A 25,576-nucleotide genomic window follows, 5' to 3' on the forward strand; every position below is an offset into this window, starting at 1 on the left:
TCTTATGTAATCTACGTGTTGTTTATATTGCTTGTTATATAAATAAACTACTTTAAAAGAACTTTGTTATTATTTATTCTTAGCGGAGTTTACCAGAAGTTACGTGTTGACCACGAAAGTCGCTTGTTTATGTCGTTACTGCTGAAGCCGTCGATATAAACCTTACATAATAATAAACTGTTACATTAGAATGAGCCATTTTTATCTCCATACACCGTGGGTCTCCTTACATGGAAGTTGCCACCATGTTTCTTCAGTAGCCCTAAATGGACAAACTGGCCCTGTCCCAAATGGTACACTGCGGACTTGCGGACTTCCTCAGAGTCCACACTTTGATGACATCATGTTGTGCAAACTTGAGGAACCCTTGACGGGAGTCCACAAGGGTGAATCAGAGTCGTATTTTGGGACAGACTCAAGCGTCACGCCAGAAATAGAAAAAGAAGAAGACTGTTTGGCTAAGCGAGCACGCGCAATTTAAGGCGTCTTTGTTCTGTGGCAGCTACCGTAGCTTCTCTATTGGCGCTTTTCCATTGCATTGTACCCCACGGTTTGGGTCAGGGCAGCTTACTTTTAGGGGCTTTTCCACTGGGTGCAGTTCATAGTACCCGATGCTTTTTTTAGTACCACCTCAGTTGGGGTTAAGCGACCCAAGCTGATACCAAAACGTGACACAAAAACACTGTAGATCACTGAATGGTCTGAAAGAATCGTCACTACCAACGTTATCGCTGTAATGTAAAAGATTAGTTTTACCTTCATGCTAGCTTGCGCTGTCTCAAGCAAACATGTTGTCATCTGTGCTTTGCTGTAAGTTCCTATTCCTAAACTCCCTTTTGGCCATGAAAAACATCCACAGGTTGAGAATCAGGAACACCATAATAATTTTTTCCATACTTGCAGTTTGTGGCGGCACATTGCAGTCGACTGACGCCACGGGTGTTTGTACAGAAACTGTCACGTGAGACAGAGGTAGTGATAAACGCAATGTGCAAACATCTATTTGTGGTGGTCAATTTTATTTAAGTGGCAGAATGAGAAATAAATGAATGTATGGGAATGTACAACAACACTCGCTCTCAGTTGTATGATGTCACAGCAGTAGGCAGCGCAAATAACGACACGCCTATAATCTCTCCCACTCTGAAATGTCACTTAACTCGATGGAAAAGCTAACCAAGCCAAAGTGAGGTGAGCTGACCCGACCTAACCCAAACCGTCAGGTATTATGCAGTGGAAAAGTGCCACATGTGTCTCTATGCTGTTGGTTGCAATTCGCAATCTCACCCCTAGATGCCGCTATAATCCCACACTGGACCTTTAAAAAAATGTTGGCTCAAGTCTAGCGATCTAGGTCTGTAATACAGGGTGAGTTTTAGACCACAGAGATCTGAACTGAATACCTTGTGGCAGAAGTGTTGAGTGCAGATCGCAAAGACCTCCAGACTCTTGTTAGTTTTCTTCAGTTCAGTCTGAAGAGCTTGGAGCTGCCTTGCCTGATCTTCACAGCGGCCCTGCAAAAGCTGCAGTTCCTCATTCCTCTCCACTTTCTCTTTCTCTTGTTCTTTTACGCTCTTCTGCTCTTCTTCTTTATTCTTCTCCGGGCCTGGAGAGGCAGTTCGAGGCAAAATCGGCACGCTCGAACCTCGGACGGCTACTGTCGCTCTCTGTTGCCTCTGAAGAACTAATGTTGTAAATGTGAATGAAAGAGAAAGCGGTAAAAAATCAATTTCATTTCAGTTTACACCACAACAGCCCTCTCTGTAGATAAAATAGCATCTGTAATGCAAAGATACCCCGGGGAGTACTGTGTGCTTAATAACCGTAAACCATTTACATAAAGCTTTACCACTATTTCTATACCAAACTGGTTTACTTACACTGTACAGGGGAAATACCTCAACAAATTGGTTTCAATGAAACGTGAATATGAGAAATATGATCCGAAACGAATGCCAATTTACAATCCTACTTACTGTATACCCTATAACCAGACCATGACAAATTTCACAGTTGAAGTAAAATACACATAATCCACTAACATTTCACACATACGTTAAAGTCAATTACCTTATCTTGAAAAATAAATGGGTTCACTTTATAAACCTTTATACTGTAAAACAGACCATTTGAGTCCTGACTAGTTAATAGTCATGTTTTATTTAAAATAAAGCACAGCTATGACATGTTCACCGAGCTGCTATGTGCATCATCAGGGCTGATCATTAATTATTTTCTCTTCAGAAGAAATCATAAAGAACCAATGTATAGGATTTTGCATTAAAGGGTTACTCAATTTTCAAAAAAAAATTTTTTAAACTGCATTAAAACTGTTAAAATCCATTAAAATTAGAAAAATCCTGCAATGTTTTCCTAAAAAAACATAATTTCTTCTTTACTGAACAATGAAAGACATCAACATTTTGGATGACATGGTGGTGAGTAAATTATCTGGAATTTTTTTAAAGAAAATGGACTAATCCTTTAACAGAATTCTATGTACATGATTGTTTGCATCAAGAAATCAAGAAATATGATCCTGCATTAAATATCAAATTCAATCTATTTACAACTTTGTCATAGTTTAAACATTACACCGATTTATTATAAAGACTATCCAGTCCACACACACAAACACACCGACCCTCACAAAGTGACCTCCTCACCAATCTAGCATAATTCACAGTCTGAGAGTCGGTCTCTATGACAACAAAGAGAAAAATCTGCTTTTTCAGGTATTAAGGTGGGCGAAACTGACGTAAGGAAGTAAATTCTCTGCTTATGAGAAAAACAAAAAACAAACAAGGATGCACTGTGTATTCATATGCCGTTTATCATTTAAAAAGCATACGATTTTATTAAGCAATAACAGAGGTCACGTCTGTAGGGTGTTGTTAGTCAGAACAAATGGTGTAGTGCCTGTAACCAGACTGAATCTTGAGTATTGATTCATTTTGTACATGACAGCTGAACTTGAACCCAGTGGACACATTGATTATGTCACATGAGCTACACTCCAACTCCAATGAAAAGAGAAATGTGAGCACCGGATGACATCTAATGGGAGCACTGCAAGCAAAGGAGCAGGGGTGTGCACTCTGAAATGAAAGCAATATCTTTTGGTTTGTTACCTGGAGATTGCGGTTTCGGAGAGACTACAGCCAATCTCTTAGGGGATGAGAGAGATGAACGAGAGCCATCAGTCGTCTTCTGAAACTCCTTACGGGAAGCTACAGATAAATGAAGAGAGGTAATGGCAATTAAAAGGCACACATAAATTCTAATGGCACACACAGATATATCTATGAATGCATACAGTAACCACCACTCCTTTTTATCTTTCTCTCTCTTTTCTCTTCCATGGAGTTGTAATACAGTCTCAGTGGTCCGTGGATCGATTCCAATAAGAGGCAGCCAACCACAAAATAGCTCAGCTGCCAGGGTCCGATTGCCACACGGGTGGACGGATATGACATTCTGAGAGCCTGCAGTCATGTGTGAAGCAATGCTTGCATACAACATAAAATATATTAGACAATCCATATCGCACTGACCTGTGAGGTCCAGGATAGTGGATGGATAGGAAAGGGTGTTTAAACACCTGAAAGCATTGCACATGAAACGTCATTTAATCTATAAGTCAAATAATGAATCATCTGATTTTGAAAATCTTTAATCATGTACTACAGTAAATGCATACTGGTATCCTAACCCATGTAAATGTCACGCAGAACATAAAACGAAGCAAATATTTTTATTGTAAATCTCTATAGCAGTGTGATTTGCAAAAATGAATGAAACATCCATAAATAAAAATAAAAAGCTAAAGGTATTACAGGAATGATAGAAAGTCTATTTCAAGTCTCACATTGCACAACAAGACAGGCACGTTTTGGGAGACTTGGTGCTTTTGGCTTACTTTCACCAAACACAAACACTACATTGCAACAACGGTCCCAGGGCACCTCATTACTGCCAGCTCATTTCGACATGAAGCAGACAGCCATAGACACCACTCTGGAATCCCAAATGAACTCCCTCCCCTGGACCCCACTTTAACCCCGCCTCCCATGCTGAGACAGCACCTTTAGCAACATAGGTGGGAGGGAATATAACTGAACTGAAAGGTCTTAAAAAGTGTATAATGAACATTATTTCATAAAAGAAAACCCTAATTATAAAAAAATATGATTTACCTTTTTTTTAATCTTTAAAGGTGCACTGTGTAACTTTTAGAAAGATCTTTTGACAGAAATGCAATATAATACACATAACTATATTATCAGTGGTGTTTAAAGACCCTATATAATGACTGTATATGAGCCGTTTTTATTTACATACACAGCGGGCTCGTTACACGGAAGTGGCCATTTTGCACAACTATATTTCTACAGTAGCCCTAACTGGACAAACCAGCCTGACCTGACAAAAATCGTACATATTTTACGAGTTGGCTATTTGGTAACATTCATACAAAGTTAATCGTGCAAAATCGTGTGTGGGATTATAACTGAACAAAAAGGTCTTTAAAAGTGCATAATGAACATTATTTTATAAAACTATGAAAACCAATTTTTTTATGATTTACATTTTTGTAATGTTTAAAGGTGCACTGTGTAACTTTTAGAAGGATCTTTTGACAGAAATGCAATATAATATACATAACTACACCGGGGACTCGTTACACTGAAGTCGCCATTTCACGGCACCATATTTCTACAGTAGCCCTAACCGGACAATCCAGCCTGATCTTACAATTTTTTTTACATATTTTACAAGTTTGTTGGCTTATTCGTAACATTCATACGAAGTTAATCGTGCAAAATCGTACGATTATAATGAAACAACAACAACAACAAAGAAACCGAACCCCTAACCCGGCACCTAATCCCAGTGTCACAGGGGTCAAGGCAAATCATACCAAAACTTATGAATGTGGTCGTATGAATAAATACGAATTAGCCAACTCTTAAATATGTACGAATTCTTGTGAGATAGCGTTGGACAAACTGCTCTATAAAGCATGTTTTGTGACTACGTTGACCATAGATATGTATAATAAAGGTTAGATGTCTGACTGCGGAGTCTCTAACGTCATTACCTGGCGGCCGTAGCAATTTTTCTACTGATTTTCAAACGGTTTGGTTTCTTACAAACGTTAATAACGTGGCGTTAATTCTGGATTCTTTAACATGTTTCATGAAAATTATAATTATTAAGTATGCAGTGCCATAGGTACATCTTAGACATTTATAACAAACCATTTGAACATACCGTTTGAAAATCAGTAGAAAATTTAGCAAGTTATGATCATTTAAAAGTACCTGCACCATTAAAACACAATGCTATGCGGCCGTCGACCTCCATTGGCCAGAAGTGCGGGCAAGACATCTAGCCTTTATTATACATATCTCTGACGTTGACTCAGATGATGATGTGTTTGTCCTGTGGCAGCTACCGTAGCTTAACTATGCGTTTCGAAAGGGAGGGGTGAGCTGTGGACTGAGCTACTGGTTGCAATTCACAATCTCATGGCAAGATGCCGCTAAAAATCACAGAGAGGGTCACAAATAGCTGAAAACAGTTATTTACTGTTCAAGATATTTCAATAAATAATAATTTATCTGATTTTAAATCATTGTAATGCAGGTCTCACATTGCTTTGAACACATAATCCTCAACAGCTTTAAAAGGTTTTTTACCACATAAAGAACGAAACATTTAGTAGTATTTTTAAGTATCAAAGCAATGACATTTGATGTGAGCTGCTACAATATAAGATACACTTATTATTTCTGCATTACAGTGCTAATTTTCCTGACTTTTATGACTGCTACAAGTTATTCTTAGTGTAATTATTTTAATGGTGCTTTTGTTTGTATATATATGTCTCTTAAATCAAAAGATTGCAGGTAGGTCTCCTAAATTGTGAAGGAAAATATTACAATTGCCCCTGGTCTCTGCTACTCCACAATGGGCCAGAAGTCCCGGGCAGCCCATCTGGCCTTCTAGGGCACTAGGGATTTTGTTTGGATGATACAGAGGGAAGCAGCAGGCAAACCACTATAGGCTCTCGGGCATGTGCTTAACAGCACATTTACTACAGAAAATAGGACAGAACTGATAACAAAAACAGCAAGAGAGAAGGGCAAGTTATAAAAAGTAATGTAACCGGTTAAATGGAACAGCAAGAGCTCTGATTGGACAGCAAAGTGTACATTAAACACTGAACTTCATTTTCATTAGACGATTATTTCGTAATGATTGGGCTAATTGTAAATGTGTGTACAGGACATTAAATTGGAAGTCTCTTTCCTGTGAAAGCCTACAGTAAGATGAATGAGTTTGCATCAGGAAGTAGGCCACACTAGTCCACATTTCAGTATTGACTAAACATACTGCAGTCGGTGGCATCAACCCCCTCTCCGAACAGATCTGTGCCATTATTCACACACACACACAGTGGAGATTAATAACACTGTACAGACCGATGACAGGGAGGTGGCGGTTATTTATGCCTGACAAACATGCTCCGGGATTTCAGCGCAGGGCTTCTGTCAAACCTGAGCGGTTCTCTGTATATTTAGCTCGGGTCAGTTATGGCATTGGAGAAAGTTTGTGAACTCTGATCTGAACGACTGCATGGGAAAAAAAATCCAACCTGACACAATGCATTGGACCTTTGCATACTATAGTAGTTGGTATATATTCCAGATGCAGGACATTTGGATTTAAAATTGCATACTTTTTTAGTGGATACCTATTGGCGCCACACTGCATATCAGCTGAAGTTGTCACGGTGATCCGTGTCATGTTTTGTTTGTCTCCCCGATTACGTCACCTGGACATTCACGGACTGATTCATCACACCTGTTCCCTGTTAAGTGTTGTGTATTTATACTGCTGTCTGTTTCTCACCTGTCGCCGGATCATTGTCATTGTCATTACGTTCATGTCTGTTCCTGTGTTCCATGTACTGCGTGTTCCTGTGTTACGGTTTTACTCCTCGTGTTTTGTTTCTGTTCATTTTATATTAAATATTATTTATTTCATGGTGAACCCTGCACTTGCGTCCTGATTCCAGTACCCAGTCGTGACAGAAGTCTATTCTTGTGTAGCACGATGAAACATTTAGGGTGGCACGGCAGTAAAAAAAACAAATCCTTTGCATTTAGTTTATTCTTTTTGAATTCCCCATCACCCTAATGTACAGCAAATGGGGTAAATGTGAAGAAAAAGCAAAAGGTGTGTTTCACTTACCCACAGGGGAACTGCGTGTAGGGGGCAGCAGTGAGCGGCGTGTCAGTGCAGGAGTGTTGGGGGGTTGAGGGGTGCTTCGACAGGGGGCTCTGGGTCCTTCTGCAGGCGGGGATGTAATGACACGGTGTAATGGTGCTTCATCATTTACACTGTTGGGACCTAAAATACAAAAGGCACATTTTTCAGAGCCAACAAAACAGAATGTTCAAATCTTGTCAGTTAATTAAAAATAAGATCTTTATTTAATCATTTAACACATTGCAGGTCATCCTCTTCTCTGGTTCACTGTAAATGTCAACTAGTACAACCATCATGACATCAAACTGTATTCATTATCTTCTTCACACCTTCACTATATCATTTTTCTTCAGCCAGACCACATTATTCATCATCTATAACGTTTATTTAACTGCTCATTAACCCCAAAACTGATCCTGGACGCTCGAGTCGCTCATCCAGCCTCAGGATTGATCAATAGCTGCAGCTCAGCTCGATAAGATGATAAAACGAATGCAATAAAATGAATGAATTACTTGCCGTGTAAAAAACAACTTTACTGAGACATATCCAGTTTTACAATTCATACTAATCTGTTTATGTATTTAATAGGCACTTCATACTGTACATGTAAGGTGACATCATCCTTTAGAGATTTTACAGAAAATAACAGGACACTGTAACAATGCTTCCAAATACCTTATTTTGTAACTGAGGATACAAAGACGAGAATAAGGAGCGACTCTAAAGACAGACGTAAAAAATATAGCCTTTCTATCTCCATTAGACACTATAGAATCACTCATCCTAATCTATGGTAGGATTTTACTGCGGTTAAACTTCCACCGTTGTTGTGTGAGGGTGATCTGATAAGGAAAAGATCTGGGACGAAGTTTTGGCTGCAAACATGAAGCTTCAGAACAGCAGGACGTGCAGCACAGCCCTCCAGCTCGCAGCAGGGGATGTTAAGGTGCAGAACAGCTGTGAGACACATTTGATTGGCTGGTGAAGACTTAATCTCACTGCTCATTGGTGGACTTTGCCCCCAAATCTTTGTGAGAAGCAGTTAACAGCCTACACTTCGTGGAACTGGGTTAGCTGCACAGAGACTCAATCCTTAAGATTTTTCCCAGTTTCATCACTGCTCTGGATTTACATAATCACCAAAATGATGGGAGTATTAAAGTTGTGTGGGCTGGATCGTATTTTGCAAGTAAAAAAATCTACTGTACTGTATGAAGTCTGCTAACCCTGCTGTACAGCATGATATCCCATGCTGGTTTAATGCTGATTAGAACAGTTATTGCTTCAATTTTAGAAGTGTTGTTTGAAGTCTTGCCGTGTAACGTACAGTAGCTGCATAAACAACACACGGCAGCCTATGCTGATCATCATTAGTGTACATTTATTGTTATTTTCATCAAATTTAGCAAAAATCTGTCTACTCTGAACAGTAAACTTATAATAATTTATACACTGATTTGTCAGGTATGATTTTTGGGAAATATTGGGACATAATTTGACTTCAACCACACAAGATTAAAGTGAAATGCAATTTTTTGTTTCAAAAAGTGATGTTATTGAGGGGCAAAAGTAACAGATTATAACCCGTTAACTGGCACTGTCTGTAAGTGGGACAGCCGAGTTTACTTCAATATTTTTCATGTTAATGTTAATCTATCAACAAAGACTATATATTGTTGGAAAGGTCTTAGAATGTAGTTTTAATATTTCAAAACCTTTTAGCAGTAATAATAATAATAATGCAGTGACTGTAATTTATTAATTTGTGACAAGAGTATGCAGCAAACCTCACAGCAAACCAACCTCAGTTTTTTGTTTGATAATTTTATGTATAAAATAATACTATATTGCATTATTTTTATTTATTACAATAAATGTAAACTGCTATAACAATTTTTTCTTATTTTATATTTTCACCTCCAGACACTTCTGTAAAAAACTTTAAAGGTGCAGTGTGTAATTTTTAGAAGGATCTCTTGACAGAAATGCAAAATAATTTACAAAACTATATTATCAGGGGTGTATAAAGACCTTTTAATAATGAACCGTTATGTTTTTATTACCTTATGATCAGACGTTTTTATGTACATGCACAGAGGGTCCCCTTATGTGGAAGTCGCCAGAAGCCCTTAACAGACAAACTTTTTTACTAAGTTGTCTCCGACGATGACATGTTTTTCCGGTGGCGGCTACTGTAGCTTCTCTATGCGTTTTAAAAAGCGAGGGGTGAGCAGTGAATTGAGCTGTTGGTTGCAATTCACAACCTCACCACTAGATGCTGCTAAAATGTACACACTGCACCTTTAAAGTGTCTTCTTTAAAACAAGACCAAAATTAGGCTTCTAGACCAAAAAATTCCAGAGTTACTGTATATAAATTTGATAAAAGGGCTGTCCCAGGTAAAGGGTTAAATTATAAGATTTAATAAATCTACCTTAAAAAACATGTAAACTGTAAACTAACCTAGAGTAAAACATTTGATTCTTACTGTTTTGAAATACATTCAGCTGATCTCCGGGTCTGGCGTTAGCACTTAGCTTAGCACAGTTTAGCATAGCTTAGCAAAATCCATTGAATCTAATTAGACCATTAGCATTGTGCTAAAAAATAACCAAAGAGTTTAAAAGAAATTAAAAGCTGCGATTTTCTAGGCAGAAATGGTTAGGAACTATCCTCTCAAACTGGCGTAATAATCAGTGACATGTAACATGGCTGAAGCAGGCGTAGTGATATTACGCACGGCCCGAAAATAGTCCCCTTAGTTACTTTCAATGGCAGGGGACTATTTTCGGGCAGTGAGTAATATCACTACGTCTCCTGCAGCCATGTTACAAAGTCCTTGATTATTATGCCAGAATGAGAGTATAGTCCTAACCATATCTGCCTAGAAAATCACAACTTTTAATTTTCTGTCGATCTTAGTACACGATATAACTACACAAGAGTCAAGTTTTAAATAGGAAAAATATTGAAACTCTTTGGTTATTTTTTAGCGTGATGCTAATGGTCTAATCAGATTCAATGGATTGTGCTAAGATATGCGAAATGTGGTAGCACCAGACCCGGAGATCAGCTGAAAGGATTCCAAAATGGTAAGAATAAAATGTTTACATCTAGAGGAGCTGGAAAATGAGCATATTTTCAAAAAAAGTGGAATGTCCCTTTAATCCAGTTGTTTCCAGGTATTTATTCCTTTAGAAGATGCTTTAATCCAAATTGAATTACAAATATTGTAAAAAAAGCATTTAACATTTGGTCTAAGGAGCCAACAATAGCAGGTATTTCAGTCACTCAAATACCTGCGGTGCATTGTAGTTACACAGAATTTACAATAGCAAACATAAGATTTACATTTTTATTAATAAATCATAAGGATTAAGCTTTTCTCTCTCTCTCTCTAAGTCTCTTATACGTTCTTATTCACAGATGTCGCTGTCATTTAATTCTGAGCTCCATCATTAAAACAGGCAGGTGCATCTGTATTCATGTGTTGTGTAGCTGCAGTTGTTGACTAATGTCTTTTTAATTATAGGAACTAATGTTGAATTTGATTTAAATGTTTGGTTTGCTTAGAAGTTAGAAGTTCATGGATAAATAGAGAATACATTCTTTAATCTTTCTGAAAAAATAGTAAAAATATTTATTTGGTATCACATATGCATGCACACGCACGCAACCACACAGATCCAAAGTTTTAAATATATTAATGAAGTCACACAAGCTAATAAAAATGCAAAATACATTTTGATTATAATGAAGACAGATACTGTAATATTTGTTATCCTAATGCCTAAAACCAGCAAAAAAAGTAAAATTCAGTTCTGTCTAAATAATACATCATACAACGCACCCGAAGTAAAATGATAAAAACAAAGGCTTATTAATGCTGGTGTGGTGAACATTCATCACTGTTAGACATTTTCAAGGATTTTTACAGTAACCTACTGGCAACACTGTTGCCAGTAGGCTACTGTAAATAAGATTTACAGTTCTAAACTGTATTTCCATTTTACAGTATTTAAATGCTACTGTAAATATGTAATACAGTGTGCTACTGTAAAAAACCCAGGTTTACTGTATATTACTGTATACTATACTACTATTCTTTTTATTTTTTTATACATTCATTTTTATTATATTTAAATTAGCTATAATTTTTAGATAAAATTAATTTTTACATTTTAACCTACAGATATTGCTAACATTTAATTCAAAGAGACAATTTCAAATATTGAAGCCTTTATTTAAAACAATACAAATACTTTAAGAAGTGTGAAATTACATTTAAACCATACACATTTCAAATCATTTGCAGTAATACATTTAAAATAACACAAATTATAAACATACATACGTATAACACTGATTACAGGTTTAGTTAATCCAAAAATTATAATTTTATAATTTAAACAATGATTTTCTTTGGTTTTCCAGTTACAATGGAAGTATTCTGTGACCGCATTATAAAATGGCTCCACATTATATGTGCTATATATTTCAAGTGTCCCAAAGACATACAAAAAGGGGTGATGAAAATATAATCAATTTTGACCCTTCATTTCTCTAAATGAGTAATGCAAGTAAACAGCTTTACCTGATGGATGCTCACAGTCAAGTTTACTGTCAGGTCTGCAACAACCAGGATATACAAACAAAATATCCACATCAGGAAGAATGTGTAGATGCAGTATTTGGAGAGTCTTTGGCATAGGACTTCACACGGAATCATGTCTGCCTTTATACGACTTTAAATTATGTCAAGTTACATGGAGTTATGCTTTAATGATTTGGTGTTATACATTTTGCATTCTACTTTTGAAGCTAGAGAGGTGATCATGATCCACTACCACTGTAACCAGAAAACCCATTACACCACAAAATCAGCATCATAATAGCAAAATAAAAAATTTTGTGACACTTTTATTTAGTCTAGTTAAGTTCTCTTAAAATAGAACTGGTTTAAAATGAAACAATGACTGTCTGTCTTTATATTTATCTTCACATTTACAGAAAAAGGCAAATAACATACAGTGCAATGCAAAGTATAATTTTTTTTATCAGCATGTGCATTCCCTGGTTCGAACCCATGGCATTTTATGACACACACAATGCTCAACCACAGAGAAAGGTTCTAAGAACGTTCCTTGAAAGTTCCCAAAGTTCCCAATAACGTTATGAATGTTTTTGCTTGTAATGATAAAAAACATTACATTCTATTATTTACAAACTGTTGAAAAACATTATTTCTTAATGTTCTGTTAAAATATTGCATATAAACATTCTTATTACACGGCTCTCTGGAATGCTTGATTCTGATTGGTCAGTTGAGACATTTGCAGGTTCGTTCTTTTCAAATAATAACCGCTCCAAAGTAATAACGCATAGCCGGACTACTTGCACGAGTAAAATCGCTCTGCGCCAATAAAGATCAATAAAGATTACTGTTTGGCGCCATCTTGTGACAAACACTGGACAACCACGACAAGACACAGAGAGCTTACTGAGACTGAACTTGACAAAATAGAGCATGACAGCTACGAAGCCAACACACAAAAAAATACAGAAAGGGCATTAAAACTTCTCAAAGACTGGTTAAAAGAGAAAAAAATGGAGACAGACAAGTATGAAGCAGAGGATCTTAATAAGGTATTACGATCATTTTATGCATCTGTGCAAAGTTTCGCGGAAGGATAAAAATGTTAATTTAAAACAAATATGCCAATAAAATTTTTCAAATTCATATTCATGTCCAGTTTTTTTTCTTATGTGGCAAGTAGCCGTGTAATAAGCGGGATAATGTAGAGGCAGCCGGTAGTTATTGGGAAATAAGCCCCTTCAGTGTGATACAAGACTTTTGAAGTAGCTTCAAAAAAATACCATACTTCTGGTATAAGATAATCAGTCTTGTTATAAAATAATCCTGTGAGTCCTGTAAGCAAAAGAAAGATGGTCATAATTATTTTGAACCACAGTTTTTTACAGTACTGTTTGTTACAGCTGCTAGTTAATTGGGGAGACCTAACTAACCCATATATGCAGCACATACTGTATCTTATGAAGAAGTGTCTCACCTAATACAAGTTGTTTCACTCAAACTCTGTGAGGTGGTGAAGAAAGGATGGATATTCTGTTGTCCTCTTCATCCTCACTTGTCTCTCATTCCAGTTCTTGCAGTGTATTTTGTTACATCCTCCTTCATTTATCCTCCCAAAGAATTTTAGACAGCAGAATAAATGCAGGGAAAAAAGGACATATTTAACACATTTAATACATGATGCTAAACACTCATATTTTTCAGTAAATACTGTTTTGAAATGATAACCAGAGTAGATGTACACTACTCGAATCACTGCACATTGCCACAGGTCTGTGTGTTATGACAGTGGGCGTATGCTTAACGTATGCTTAACGAAATTGAATGCTTAACGTAGTTTAACGAAATTGACGAAATTGAAAGATAAAATTTAGTTATACACCTTATTAATAACGCATAATTCATGTAACAGGTAAAGCCAAGCGGATGAGAATATAAACACAACGTGGTTACTTACACATTAAGAGTTTTCCTCCCAGCTTCATGTAATTTAGAGTACTTTTTTAAATATGCTTTTATATTAATAAATTATTCTCTCAGGTAACATTATAAACTAAATCTGATCTTTTCATATCATTTATGTATACATTAGGCTACGTTAAGCATTTCTTCATAATAGTTTTATAAAAGGAAAACAATAGCGTGTAATTTAACGCACCACGCGTGCTCGTAGGCTTGCATACACATAGTATGATTTATTAATAAGGTTTATACTGACTTGGGTAAACTAATATTACCGTTAAACGTTAAGCAACGCGTCCGGTTAACGGTTTTAAAATGTCCCGTTCGGGTAAACAACAACCGCGGGTCTGATAATAAATAACTTATATAGATTATTTTACCTTGCTGGTCTTTTTTCAGTCTCTCCTCTCGTGTATCTTCAACTGAAAAGCGCCGCTGTCCCAGGGAAAGTCTTGTTTGAAAACTCTTTAGTTTATGTGCACACCTGAAATCGGTCCTCCGAACACCTGTGCTGCTACATGGTTCCTTAGCTAAAATAAGTCAACGTGCGTGTGTATACAATTGTCAAAAATGATGATTTTGAGAAAAATAAAATAAGGATTTGTGTGAATAAGGAAAATACCGCCAAAAGACTGTTAGAAAATATACAGTAGCATACAGCAATTTTCAAAAATACAGTAAATTACTGTATATGATGTATGATGTCACAGAAAATTCCCAAAATGCAACTCGAATTACAGTTATGTACTGTATAAATCGTTTACAGTATTATACTGGGTGATATACAGTAAATAACTGTAAAAATTACAGAAATGTCTAACAGTGATTCTAGTTATAAGGCAGGCAAAGCAAAACCATTGGCACTTCTCTATTGTCTCTAAAAATCCACCCTATACTTCAGAAGTAACCGTATTATACAGAAAGAAATTATAGACTATGAGGTAAATAAAAGAGAAACCAGGTGATTTAATCACCACTGACAAGACCACAGAAAGACAACTGAGAGTAAAGATGGCAAAGTCTAAAAGTTGACAGTGTTGTAGTCACAAAGACAAGACTTTGACAGTCAGGACTAGACCAGCTCTCCTCAAATTCATCTGAAAGATCCACATAACCCTAACTCTAAAAAGCCATAATAATCAATAAGGCGCACTTCTTGTTTATTGAACATTTGAATAAATCACGTTTGCTGGCATTTGTAAAAACACCTCTCTTGTGATATTGCTTATATCAGAGGCTACATGAAAAATATTTTTTTGCAATTAAATCTTGAATCGAGACCATGACTGGTCTCAAGTTCTACAACAGCAAGCAAAAGCAGCAATAAACAGCCCCTATAAAAGATGAAATGTGATGATGACAGGGGAAATGTGATGAAGACAGATGTTATTCCAGTGCAAGGCACAGGAGAGGCGATCAGTAACCAGGCCAACTGAACACAGCATTGACATTAAGAGATGCCGCATGCATGCAATGCATTATTAAGCACACAGCATCAGAGGTGCCGATAAGGACATCCGGAAGTAAACAGTATGTAAATCAAACCCTCATTGCTAAACCACAGCCACACACCAGCACGAGAGCCAATTTAACTCTAATAGTATATGGCCATAAGTAATATAAATTAAATAGCAGTCCAGCGAAACTAAATCTACAAATGCCTTGCACTAAAAAATGCTGGGTTATTTTCAATGCTAGTTTGTAATTTAGCCTATCCTGGGTGGTTTTAACCCTTTGTTGGGTCTGAATATTAACATTTAATTGGTTCATTTAACGCAAATGCTTAATTTTTTTCCTTTTTGACCCAACGCTGGGTTGGAAATAACCCAACATTTAGAGTGTGTGTGGTCCTAGTCTTACTAAACCCAGTATATTAATGTAAATTAATGTAAATGTGTGTGCACACGGCATGTATCTGGCATAGTCTTAAATGTCTGGGTTATTTTTAACCCAACGTTTGTGAAATAGGGACGAACCCAACCATTAGGTTACATAAAATAACATACACACTCAATAATGCTGGGATATTTTCAACCCAGTATTAGGTCTAAAAGGGACGAGCCCAGCAGCTGGGTTGAAATTAACCCTGAAAGTGTTTATATTTGACCCAACAATTGGTTAAAACAACCCAGCATTTTGGGTTGAAACAACCCAGCATTTTGGGTTGAAACAACCCAGCATTTTGGGTTGAAACAACCCAGCATTTTGGGTTGAAACAACCCAGCATTTTGGGTTGAAACAACCCAGCATTTTGGGTTGAAACAACCCAGCATTTTGGGTTGAAACAACCCAGCATGGATTAAATAACAACCCAGCAGGCTTGGCTTGTCCCTTTTTTACCCAACGCAGGGTTGAAAATAACCCAGTGTATGATGGGTTGTTTTAACATATGATTGGGTCAAATATGTACATTTTTTGGTTAATTTTAACTCAACGATTGGTTTGTAGTAATGTAGAGTGCAGTGGGCACCATCTAGTATACTAAGTAGTACACTGCGAGCATGCACTACAAATATTTGGAAAGTTGGAATAGATACTGTACATTCACACGGGCGTAAACGTTAACGCTTGACGAAAGGCTTGTCTGAAGCGTGGCCAACAGCCAATCACAGTGCTTGGGTCTTCCATAAACTTAATTCGCTGACTCTGCCTAGGTTATTTGCATAAGGCGATATGATTGGCTGACGCACGCGTTGCCGCTTGAAAAGTTGAGAATTTTAAACTTCTGCCGCAAACAACGGCAGTGGCGCAGTGCCAACGGATCCACAATTCAGTTCGGCAATGCTTGACGTCACCCATTAAAAGCGAATGGGAAGCGTGACCGGTGAATGTACCGTTAGTGTGCTTCCACTAATTCAAGTAATGCATTCAATGCTTAATATCAAATTGACCCTAATACACATTGGAAAGTGTGGATAATATTTTGGATTATATTTCAGAATTGGAAACGCAGGAAAAGCCAAATTGGTCTGGCAGAGGCTGGAGGATCACACTCTCTGTCGCTCTCACTCTGGGAGGCTTAAGGGGATCACAGAAAAGGAAGCCAGTTGAAAGAGAGAGCTGGAAAAGGGTTGGGATTTTGAGGAGGAAAAGCTTGGCTTTTCTCCAGTCAATCAGGCGGTCTGATTGCTCATCTGCAGAAAAATCCTGTGAAAGCTTTTAGGGAAACGGATTAAGTCATGTAGTATTCTGAGCACAACACCAGCAGGTTCATCAGAGGTTATCTTCCAGAGATAGGTGAGTCCGTGCTTGTTCAGGTGAGAATTAATGCGGACCCTCAGCTAGTGCCTAAGCCAATCACAGAGAGGATCAGGTGGGCCAATCAAGGGTAGGATCAGTCTATACTGATAAAGTACTGCTCTTTTAGGTTTTACACAAACTTGCAGACATACCAGGTAGACTCTTTTATACAGGGCGACGTATAGTGCTTTCAAATTACACCAAACGCGGGGCATCGTGTTACTCGCGGGATTTAACTTTGTCATGCAAATTTTTCGCTCAAGTTGAATATTTTCAACTTGGGTAAAGACGCATTTGAGGCAAATAGTGCGTATTTTCGCGCAACATGCGCCGCCCATATCGCGTCATTCGCATCGCCCCACACAAGGACACGTCTGATCGCGTCTTTGCATTAACTTTGTATGTAATCTACTTGCGTAAATCGTTGAACTCGGGTCTAGTGTGAACACACAGTAAGTCAGTGTCAATTTACCCTACTAATGTAATGCCTCAACATACAAATGAAAAGATATAATGTCATTAAATATATTTAAATATGCAATACTGTCGTTATTTAGTGCTTTGGTTGGTCAGGGTACTGTATATAGGCCATATACATCAGAACGAGATTGAACATCCCGTCTGTAGCTTAAAAGCTTCAGTACATATCTTTAAATTTTTACTTTAGTGTTTCACAGAAGACAGCATGGGTAGTCTGGACTGAAGTACTGTACTGTAAATAATGAACAGCAGTTTTTTCCTTCTTCTAATGCTCTGAGAACAAAGGTTAGTATAAGCCAGAGCAGCTTAGCCTCCACAAATACATACAGACAGCTTTGTGTGTAAAAATAGAAAAAGTTCATTAGCATTATTCTGTGCAGAGTCTTGTAAAGTGCAATGATATAGTGAGAGTCTGTGAGTCAGCAGTGAGAGAGAAAAAGAGAGAGAAAGAGAGAGAGAGACAGAGAGAGAACCAATGCAGCAACCAAGGAAACACATATAACACATTCGGTTTGAGATTTACGCAATCTAGAGACAAATCTGTGTGTGACATTGTGTATGACTGTAATCGTATGTGAGACTATGATTGAAAGTGTGCATGTGTGCTGTGGTGTGTTTGTATGTTGAACCATCTGTTCTCAGCGGTGTAGATGAGTCAGAGATGGGCTGCAGCAGTGACATCTGCGCTCCCATCGCTTCTCACGTTCTACAGTACAACACCTTCCTTCTGTCATCTCCATTCCTTTACATCCAGCCAGCATCTATCTACTGTACCTTCTGTCTCCTGTCTCTTCTCCTGTCCTCTTCACTCATTTCACCTCTTTAAATTCTTATGTTCTCTGAAGTGTTTATTACCTAGAGAGTGTACTTTGAAAATACAATAGGACATGTAGTAGTGCTCCAGCATATTAGTTGTGTGCTCCACTTTGGATAAAATTAAGAGTTTGGTTCCAAAACGCGATAAATGGCATAAAAAAAAAAAAAAATGAGTTACCACCAAAATCAGTATTGTATCAGGTCAGTATTAAAAAGTTAATTCTTAATTTTACGCAAAAGCCGATATTCACCGTGTTATTACCAAAACGTAATAAACGCTAGTTCTCCTTTTCTGCAGAATGCAATAAATCCACTCAACAAATTACAGCACCATTCCACACACTGTAAACAACAATGGCGGGCATTGAATACACACAAAATCCTAGTTTTCCTCATCTACTTTGTACTTCGTGATCAACAAACAAACAAAAACAAAATAATACTTTTGATGGCATTGATAAACCTGTGGTGGTTTTCTGTAGCGGGAAAGAAACGTAAGCCACTCGGACAATGGAAAAATGTCGGCTATTGTTTGTTCTCACACGACAGCATCAAGCTTCTGTCATGCTAACACATTGACCCCAGGGGATTTTATTAAAAACTTTCCATTATTTTACTCGAAGTCAACGAAGATCGAACAGGACCAAAACATTTTACAGCTGATCGCTGTTAAAAAAGTTCAGCAACGACGTCCCAAGTATAACCGCAGCAATGACAATGTTCTTAATATGACAAAATAAGAGTTTTGATTAACGCCATTAATGTTTTTTTTTTTAATTGGTGTATAGACCGTTTCAGCAGTAACAACGTAAACATGTGGCTGTCGCGGTCCGCACCTAACTTCCGGTAAACTCCGCTAAGAATAAATAACAACAAAGTTCTTTAAACATAGTTTATTTATATAACAAGCAAAACAACAACACGTAGATTACCTAGGAAACCAAAACATTTGTTATTTTCGAAGAGGCATTTGTTTAAGAGATCAGTTTAGCAACTACTCAGACAATTAAAAAAACGAAACCGGAAGTAAGGTTCGGATCCAGACGTGTATCACGTGCGTCCGATGAAACCGTCTATACCACTAGTCAACTAAATGAATATAACATGACAAAGATGATTGCACATTTACTGTATATATGGATTTAATAGATTTATAGCATTTTGGAAAAAAAGAACTTGTCATGGATTTATTGCATTTTGTGGAAAAAATAATCAGTTTTTATAATAAATCTTTGAAAATGAAATTATGGATTTGATGTTATGTGAAAGTTTGTAATAGAAAATAATGGTTTTCATCTCTTCACTTTCTTGACACGTTTTTACCGAAATTGGTCAAAATGGATTTATTGCGTTTTGGAACCAAACTCTTCAAATATAGTTCATACTATGACACAAATAAAATGTGAAATTAGAATTACTGAATGTATTCAGAAGTATGCCAGAAAATAATATGTCAAATGCTTCAGAATCTGGTAGATTTTCTGTTTCACAAAATATTTTTTCTAGTGGTGAAAAGTTCGTTAAAATTCAATATAACGGTTCTTTTGGGAATCAAAACAGTTCTTCTTCTGTGAAGAACCTTTAGTAATATTTTTATTTTTAAAGGCTAAAGTATAGTCCAAGCGTGTACGTGAACGTATACGCACAGTTGAACGCACAGCCTTGCAAAGTATAGTTTTTTTACTTGGATGTGTACGCAGATGTTCGACGCAAGCGCATTGTGACAAAATGCAATGCATCTCCTGTGCTACATAATACATTCTCTTGTAGGTGCATGCACAACCTAGGCGTACAATGTACAGGGGGTTTCTGATGACGAAAATTGCGTCACGCACTGTACCCTCTTAAAATGGATATGTTAAAAACAACACATTAGTGTTGATTCTGGGACAACACACTAAATGCATTGTCCCAGAATCCACCCATCTCCATGATATTATTGAAACAACACATTTTGTGTTACTTTTAACAAAACTTGTGTTTTATTTTAACACAAAAGCAACAGAAAATGACACATAATGTGTAAAAATTACACATAATGTGTTAAAAGCTTAACACAAAAAGATGTGTAAAAAATTATCACATCCGGACCCTCGTGTAAACGTAAACATTTACAAAAACTCTGCCTTTACAGTGTTGTGTTTGCAATATAAAGCTATTATGTGTTGCACAGTAGGTAGTATACACTACAAAAATTGGAACATTTTAGCATTTGGTCTTCTTCTACCATCTCAACAGCTGTGTAAAAGGTGCGAGTCTCAAGTCTCGGAACAATATTCACATCTGTTCTCCACAGAGATTGTTCTCAATATAGTTAAAGTGGGAACTGATGCTTCATAACTCACCTGAAAACTACACATGTTCAGTTGTAGAACACATTAACAACAGCTTTTGTACAGGCAAGCACCACTCAAATTTTTTATATGTTATGTGAAACAAGCTGAAATACTGTTAGGAACAATCCATGGCCATACCCAATGACTGATCTGATCTGAACACTTTCAAAGAAACAAGAACAAAAGAATGGGTTAAGAGATAATCAATATCTGTACAGAATGACACAATGACCTTAAGACACAAAGGTACAACGGGGCATTAAATGTAACAGAGACAGATTCATATAACTGTAAATCAATTAAAGCAGATTCACCTTGACTGAAGGTCATTTTCTCCTTTATTTGTGTGTGTGGGTTCTTTAAAATGGGTGCTATTTGTGTCCATTATACAGTATATATTTATTTATTTTACAAAATATCAATAAACAGCTGATGCCAGACTTTACTGTGCTTATATATACAAATGTTCAACAACCACAACACAAAATGGATAACTAAAAACAATTAAAGGACCAGTGTGGCATTTTTAGTGGCATCTAGTGGTGAGATTGTGAATTGCAACCAACTTCAATTTCGAAACGCATAGAGAAGCTATGGTAGCTGCCACAGGACAAAGATCTCATCGTCTGAGACAATGTAGGGATGAAACGCACTTTGTAGACCATTTAGGCTACTGTAGGAACATGACTGTGACTTCAATGTAAGGAGACCTGTGTATGTAGTAAAAAAATTAATAATAATAAAACAATAATAAAAAAATACAGTTCCTTATGTAAGGTCTTTATACGCCAGTGATAATATAGTTATGTATATTATTTTGCATTTCTGTCAAGAGATCCTTATAAAAGTCCCACATTGCACCTTTAACTATTCAATCATTTAAAACTTTATTGTAATGGCACCATAATCATTTCTGTAGGGTACTATTTTAAAATGTCTACCCTGCTACTGTTGTTTGAGAAAAAAAACAACAAATAATTAAGAAAAGTGGACATTTTTATAAATATTTCAAAGAACATCTGTATTGTAGCCGGCACATTTGTACTTGCTGTGTAAAGATGTAAAGGTCACATCTGAAATAATCTTGTTGGTCTGTGTGCCACAAATCTAGTCTATTTGAAAACAAATACATCCTGCATGTCACTGCACACTGCAGGATGAAAAGCATTTTACTGGCTTTTGGACAGCGCGACTTCAAACCGTCTTTAATTTCGACGTCTTTATAATTTCACTTGATGAGCAGATCTGAGAGATCTCGGGGACCGTAAGATGAATCGTTTTCAAGACGCGACTGTCACCGAAGACCCACTACAGACAATAAACTAGAGCGGGACCGCTAGAGACCAAAATGGAGAGAAGGAAAAGGAAAAATTAAAAAGTGTTTCTTCCACAAGATGACACGTGAGATCGCAAACATCAATGCTGCGTGCAAGCTGCGAGCTCACACCAAGCGACTGACAGTTAGCAATCTCCAAAGATGAATTACATCCAGATGGACGAAATAAAGCAATGCGAAGTGAGTATGTGATGACTTGAGTGCCTGAGAGAGAGAAGTGAAAAATAATATTTCCACAGATGCTCAAATATTGCATTGTTTTCTCCAGGCTTTAATCTATTTCTCCCTGACTCGGAAAGTGAGGTTGTGTCTGTGATCTCTCTATATAAAGTCGCATTGCTTGGGTATTGGTTAAGGTCAGATGACGCACGGTCCCCTCTGAACCTCACAGTCGGTGGCCGACCGCTTCAAATGGCGAGCGGCAGCAAAAATAAGTCTGCTATTAACTATTCACTCCCCTGCTGAGAGAAAGAAACAGACAGATGGAAGATGGAAACAAGATGGAAACGGCGATGGAAACGCGGAATTTGTTATAACTTACCAATTTTTTTGCGTGGTTTACTTTCATATCATTCTTTAGCAGTACATCAGCACTATGCCAGAGACAATGCTGTTCTTATTTTAAAGGGATAGATCACCCAAAAATGAAAATAATGTCATTAATGACTCCCCCTTAATGTCATTCCAAACGCGTAAGACCTCTGTTCATCTTCGGAACACAGTTTAAGATGTTTTAGATTTAGTCCAAGAGCTTGTTGGCCCTTCATTGAAAATCTATGTACGGTATACTGTCCATGTCCAGAAAGGTAATAAAAACATCATCAAAATAGTCCATGTGACATCAGTGGGTCAGTTAGAATGTGTGGAAGCATCGAACATAAATTTTGGTTGAAAAATAACAAAAATTATGACTTTATTTAGCATTGTCTTCTCTTTACTAAAGTCACATGACTGCAGTGACACGGCTGACGTGTAATCTGGTGCGCCCCAGCTGGTTTTTTTTTGTGCGCCCGGGCTTCGTTTACAGTCCGAGAGAGATGCACACTGTAAGTTTGAAAAAAAAACTTTGCAAACATGTCTGAGGATAACACGTCATCCCCGTCACTGCAGTCATGTGACTTTAGTCTTGCGCATGCGCTTCACAACAGACGAGGAAGAGAAGACAATACTGAATAAAGTCGTAATTTTTGTTATTTTTGGACCAAAATGTATTTTCGATGCTTCGACACATTCTAACTGACCCACTGATGTCACATGGACTACTTTGATGATGTTTTTATTACCTTTCTGGACATGGACAGTATAACGTACATAGATTTTCAATGAAGGGTCAGCTAGCTCTCGGACTAAATATGAAACATCTTAAAATGTGTTCCGAAGATGAACGGAGGTCTTATGAGTTTGAAACCACACGAGGGTCATTAATGACATTATTTTAATTTTTGGGTGAACTATCCCTTTAAGGAAGTATGGTTACTCCAATACAATGTTTTAAAAGTTAAGCTATATATGAACACAGTAAATGAGAGAGAGAGCAAGAAAGAAATCTTCTGAAATCTAGCTTGTTCGTTAATTCATATAATAGTAAATTCAAGATTCTCATAGAGACATTTTTGGGAGAATTATTCCTTTGAAATGTTCCTTAGATATTTTAAACAACATCCAGCAATAATGCAAGACTAACCAAGGCGAAGTGACAGATCTCATCTCCTTAAATGCAACAAACCGCCGTCTGGCCTACGCGCAAGGATGGAAATGAAAGGCAAATATTGACTCTCTGCTCAGCCTATCTGCAGCCGCCCAAGAAACAATGACAGCTTAATAAGTCCAGTTGTATTTGCTGCCATCATTCACACTATTCAAACTGATTTAGCCAATAACAAGAGGACCCGCCTGCACTGGTCAGACCTGAGAAATCGATCAACTGTCAGTGGAGAACGTATCTACAAAATGCCAGGGTCAATATTTCACACTAGTACATTACTAAGCCTAAAGCAACCGAATGTACAGTGCACATATGTTCGACAAATACCCTTGTTTACCTAAGGGAAAGCATGTGGCTCTTTATGGACTTAATACTTTGAAATGCTATTAACACACATAATAATCATTAAAATATGATAATGATGGTTATATAATGGCATAGTCACATTGGTGACAGCCAATACCTAATCATACCTCATTTAGAGCACGGACACTTTGTCCTCCAGGGCCTAGGCATGCACACAGTCAATATGCAATTAAAATAAATCAGATCAACAATGGGTCCACAATTAACAACACTTCAGAGGAGAGAGGGAAACACATTTACACCTGTGACTTAGAGGCTGTTTAACTAAATTAAACAGAAATTGGTTTATTCATTTGGCCGTTCAATTTGCATAACATCAGCATGGCACTGAAAATGACATTGTTATCATTTCAGTACAAATAAGTCTGAGATTTGGAGCATCAAAGTTTGATTTCAATCATTGATTTTAGTTTAATTTCTTGTCTTATTCGGTCAATATTAAAAATATCAAGATTATATTTTCACAGAATGTTCTTTATGTATGAAATGTTATGTAGAAAAAGCTGGGATTTCACAGACTCGGTCACATATATACAGATAAAATGCATGCATATTCTGTATGTCATGGTACTACTGTGATCTATCAGAATATTATACACACCCTACTGGATTGATCATGGTAGTAGGGTCTTAAATATGAAAACTTTATTTTACTATGGAAAGTTCAATAAAGAGCTTTAAAGAGGACATTCACAAGACTTTTTTACAATGTAAAATAAATCTTTGGTGTCTCCAGAGTACATATGTGAAGTTTGAGCTCGAAATACCATATAATTTATTACAACATGTTAAAATTGCCACTTTGTAGATGTAAGAAAATATTTGCCATTTTTGAGTGTGTCCTTTAAAATGCAAATGAGTTGATGAAATTCAAACACTGATCGCCATAATGGTGGTTTGTTGAAATTAAACTCAATTGTGCCATCAATTCCCCCCCCCCCCCCCTCTCTCTCTCTCTCTCTCTCTCTCTCTCTCTCTCTCTCTGTCTCTCTCTCTCTCTGCACTAAATGGCAGTGCTGTGGATGGATAGTGCAGATTAAAGGCGGGGTGCATGATCTCTGAAAGCCAATGTTGACATTTAAAATCACCTAAACAAACACGCCCCTATCCCAATAGAATCTAGACCTTTTTTGATAGACCCGCCCCACACATACGCAACCCAGGCAATGATTAGGTTAGTAGACATGCCCCTTACTGCTGATTGGCTACAAGTGTGTTTTGGTAGTTGGCCCAACTCCTATTTCCAAAGTGTTTTTAAAAAAATTTGCCCCTTTAAGGGGCAGTATTATTGTAATAAAATCCCCTTTTGACATCCCAAGGGGAGCCAAATTTAAATGACCTATTTTTTCATATGCTTGCAGAGAATGGTTTACCAAAACTAAGTTACTGGTTTGATCTTTTTCACATTTTCTAGGTTGATAGAAATACTGGGGACCCAATTATAGCACTTAAACATGGAA

General features: G+C 37.1%; 1 protein-coding gene and 1 long non-coding RNA gene across 3 annotated transcripts in view; both read right to left on the reverse strand.

Annotated features, from left to right (window-relative positions):
- The window catches only part of mtus2a (microtubule associated tumor suppressor candidate 2a), a 93,918-nt gene that overhangs the window by 6,311 nt on the left and 62,031 nt on the right, over nt 1-25,576 (reverse strand). For both annotated transcript variants that reach the window (XM_065290686.2, XM_065290685.2), the window contains exons 5-7: nt 7,261-7,419; nt 3,132-3,230; nt 1,404-1,684 (exon numbers count right to left, since the gene is read on the reverse strand). In XM_065290686.2, coding sequence (XP_065146758.1) covers nt 1,404-1,684; nt 3,132-3,230; nt 7,261-7,419 — 539 coding nt within the window. The remainder of the gene's footprint in view (nt 1-1,403; nt 1,685-3,131; nt 3,231-7,260; nt 7,420-25,576) is intronic.
- LOC135779784 (uncharacterized) lies at nt 11,540-14,523 on the reverse strand. Its single transcript, XR_010544857.2, has 3 exons — nt 14,218-14,523; nt 13,353-13,474; nt 11,540-13,210 (listed from the first exon to the last, which is right to left on the reverse strand). It is a non-coding gene; the product is annotated as an uncharacterized lncRNA (long non-coding RNA).

The sequence above is a fragment of the Paramisgurnus dabryanus genome, chromosome 10, assembly GCF_030506205.2.
Source record: "Paramisgurnus dabryanus chromosome 10, PD_genome_1.1, whole genome shotgun sequence".
In the NCBI taxonomy this organism is placed as follows: Eukaryota; Metazoa; Chordata; class Actinopteri; order Cypriniformes; family Cobitidae; genus Paramisgurnus; species Paramisgurnus dabryanus.